The sequence below is a fragment of the Danio aesculapii genome, chromosome 5 (genome assembly GCF_903798145.1).
Source record: "Danio aesculapii chromosome 5, fDanAes4.1, whole genome shotgun sequence".
NCBI classification, from domain to species: Eukaryota; Metazoa; Chordata; class Actinopteri; order Cypriniformes; family Danionidae; genus Danio; species Danio aesculapii.
In genome coordinates, this window is record NC_079439.1 from 598,247 (window position 1) to 601,942 (window position 3,696).

The 3,696-nt window shown below is 42.0% G+C and overlaps 1 protein-coding gene across 1 annotated transcript in view; it reads left to right on the forward strand.

Annotated features, from left to right (window-relative positions):
* dcc (DCC netrin 1 receptor) overlaps positions 1-3,696 on the forward strand; it is a 168,090-nt gene that overhangs the window by 129,262 nt on the left and 35,132 nt on the right. The window contains exon 19 of the mRNA XM_056458908.1: positions 399-464. Coding sequence (XP_056314883.1) covers positions 399-464 — 66 coding nt within the window. The remainder of the gene's footprint in view (positions 1-398; positions 465-3,696) is intronic.

Consider the following 3,696-nt stretch of genomic DNA (forward strand, 5'->3'; position numbering starts at 1 on the left):
TATTGAGTATGTGTGTGTGTCAATGTGCGCGCAAATGACTGTGTGTTTTTGTGTGTGTGTATGTATGAATGTGTATGTACGTGCGTGTGCGTGTGTGTGTGTGTTATGTGTTTGTGTGGTTGACTGTGTGTGTGTGTGTGTGTGTGTGTGTGTGTGTGTGTGTGTGTGTGTGTGTGTGTATGTTTGTCATCGGGGGTATGAATCTGTTTGTGTGTGTGTGTGTGTGTGTGTGTGTGCGCGTGTGTGCGTGTGTGTGTGCGTGCGTGCGTGCGTGTGCGTGTGCGTGTGCGTGTGCGTGTGCGTGTGCGTGTGTGTGTGTGTGTGTGTGTGTGCGTGTGCGTGTGCGTGCGTGTGTGTGTGCGCCACCCTAACCTCAGTGTTGCTCTCTCTGTCCTCAGGTCGTCATGGAGACGGGGCGTACTGGCCCTCTGATAATAACCCCATTGACATGAGCAGTCTGAACGGTATGAGCATCATCATCACACACACACACACACACACACACACTTGAGTATAATATCTGCTGCCTGATTTTGGCATTAAATAAATCTTCCCAAATCACCAGCTTACAGCATTCCCGGCCAAAAATATGATGTTAACCCCTGAACATAACCCAGATCATTTGACATCTGTCAAAAATAATGGATGAATTAAAATGATTTCAGCTGCAAACTCTCGATTTAACCCAGACCTGACAACATTCAGTCATTTAAAACATAACATTACAATATGGGGCAACACGACGGCGCAGTGGGTAACACGATCACCTCACAGCACTCAGGTCTCTGGTTTGAGTCCCAGCTGGGTCAGTTGGTGTTTCTGTGTGGAGTTTGCATGTTCTCCCCGTGTTGGTGTGGGTTTCCTCCGGGTGCTCCGGTTTCCCCCAAATGTCAAATCTAATTCAAATTAAACTGTTTTGAAGAATAATGTAATTCAGATGAGAACTAATGAGTATTTAGGGCTAATTATGATGTCTTTTAATTTGTGTTTGAAAGATTCTTGATCAACAATGTGCCCAACAAGATCTATTGATATACTGAAATATTACTATTAATCATTCATTCATTTTCTTTTCGGCTCTTTATTAATCAGAGATTGCCACAGTGGAATTAACCGCAAACTATTCCAGCATATGTTTTACACAGCGGATGCCCTTCCAGCTGCAACCCAACACTGGGAAACACCCATACACACTCATTCACACACACACACTTATACTACGGTCAGTTTAGTTAATCAATTCCCCTATAGCACTTGTGTTTGGACTGTGGGGGAAACCGGAGCACCTGGAGAAAACCCACACCGGGGAGAACATGCAAACTCCACACTGAAACACCAGCTGACCCAGCTGAGACTCGAATCAGAGACCTGAGTGCTGTGAGGCGATTGTGCTACCCACTGCGCCACCGTGATGCCCATGTTTTTATTACCTGTTCTGGAAATAATGGGAATAATGGATGCTGGTCTTTAGTTTTGCTCAGAAAAAAGGTCTCCCGTTCCACCACATCCCAAAGGTGCTCTATTGGATTGAGGTCTGGTGACTGTGGAGGCCATTTGAGTACAGTGAACTCATTGTCATGTTCAAGAAACCAGTCTGAGATGATTGGTGCTTTTTGTGTTATCCTGCTGGTCTTCTGTTGCTGTAGCCCATCCTCCTCAAGGTTGGACGTGTTGTGTGTTCAGAGATGCTCTTCTGCAGACCTCGGTTGTAACGAGTGCTTATTTGAGTTACTGTTGCCTTTCCATCAGCTGGAACCAGTCTGGCCATTCTCCTCTGACCTCTGGCATCAACAAGGCATTTGCGCCCACAGAACTGCCACTCACTGGATATTTCCTCTTTGTCGGACCATTCTCTGTAAACCCTAGAGATGGTTGTGCGTGAAAATCCCAGTAGATCAGCAGTTTCTGAAATACTCAGAGCAGCTCGTCTGGCAGCAACAACCATGCCACGTTCAGCGTCACTTAAATCCCCTTTCTTCCCCATTCTGATGCTCACTTTGACCTGCAGCAGATCGTCTTGACCATGTCTACATGCCTAAATGCAGTGAGCTGCTGCCATGTGATTGGCTGATTAGACATCTGCATTAACGAGCAGTTGGACAGGTGTACCTAATAAAGCGGCCGGTGAGTGTATATTATCAGTGTGTACATGTATTGATATAATCATATATTAATGATAGTGATGTATCTGATTTCTGAATAATGTCATTCTGATCAAATAATAATGTTTGTTTTCATAATATTTCATCATCCGATCTCTTTTTATTCACTTGTGAATCCAGAAAAAATAGATGAACGTTAATTTAATAATTAAATACATTGATTTCCACACAAATATGAAGCAATATGAGCTATTATCAACACTGATTATGATCATAAGCGTGTTTTTGACCATCAGATCCTCATATCGGAATGATTTAGACTTTATAAATCACACAACAACAGCGAGAAACAAATGCAGAAATAAATCAATACAATCTGAAATGAAGTCAGGTGTGTGTGTGTGTGTGTGTGTGTGTGTGTTAATAATCAGGCTGATGAGCTCCTCTCGAAGGTGTTTGTGTTTGCTGATTATGAACACAAGCGTTTATTTGTTGCGAGGCGTCAGATCAATCACAATAAGAGCAGAAACACAAAGAGAATGAAGCGCCTGTGAACTCATTTCGTCAGTCACTGTCTGCTCCTCGCTCTGCTTCAGCGCTGGGATGGAGATGCTTTTAGAGTCTGTGTGAACCAGTGTGATGATGCAACCACTTACAATGGAACATTAATATTGATTAGGGGCGGTTTATTTTAGGATGATTACAATTCTGACTGTAATTTCAGTTCTGGATATTATTTCAGTATGATGACGTGTTTCTAATAACTGAATATTGAGTAGGAGGCGTGGTTTTATTTTTGTGTGACGATGTATTTACAACTAAAAAGGATACTGATTAGGGGGAGGGGTTTTTCTGTATGATCACAAATATAGAACTAAAATTAATATTGAGTAGGGGCGTGGCTTTGTTTTGGTATGATTACTTTTCGACTGAAACTGAATATTGAGTAGGGGCGTGGTTTTATTTCAGTATGATGATGTATTTAGTTTAAAACTGAATATTGAGTAGGGGGCGGTGTTTTAATACAGTATGATGATGTATTTCCAGCTGAAACTGAATATTGAGAAGGGGGCGGGGTTTTATTTCAGTATGATGATGTATTTCCAGCTGAAACTGAATATTGAGTGGGGGGGGGATTGAAGTTGATGATTTATTTCCAGCTGACACTGAATTTTGAGTAGTGGGCGGGGTTGTAATTCATTATGATGATGTATTTCCTGCTGAAACTGAATATTGAGTAGGGGGCGGGGTTTTAATTCAGTAATTCAGCTGAAACTGAATATTGAGAAGGGGGCGGGGTTTTATTTCAGTATGATGATGTATTTCCAGCTGAAACTGAATATTAAGGAGGGGGCAGGGTTTTATTTCAGTATAATAATGAATTCCCATCCAAAACTGATTATTGAGTAGGGGGTGGGGTTTTAAATTCAGTATGATGAAGTATTTCTATCTAAAACTGAATATTGAGTGGGGGGGGATTGAAGTTGATGATTTATTTCCAGCTGACACTGAATTTTGAGTAGTGGGCGGGGTTGTAATTCATTATGATGATGTATTTCCTGCTGAAACTGAATATTGAGTAGGGGGCGGGGTT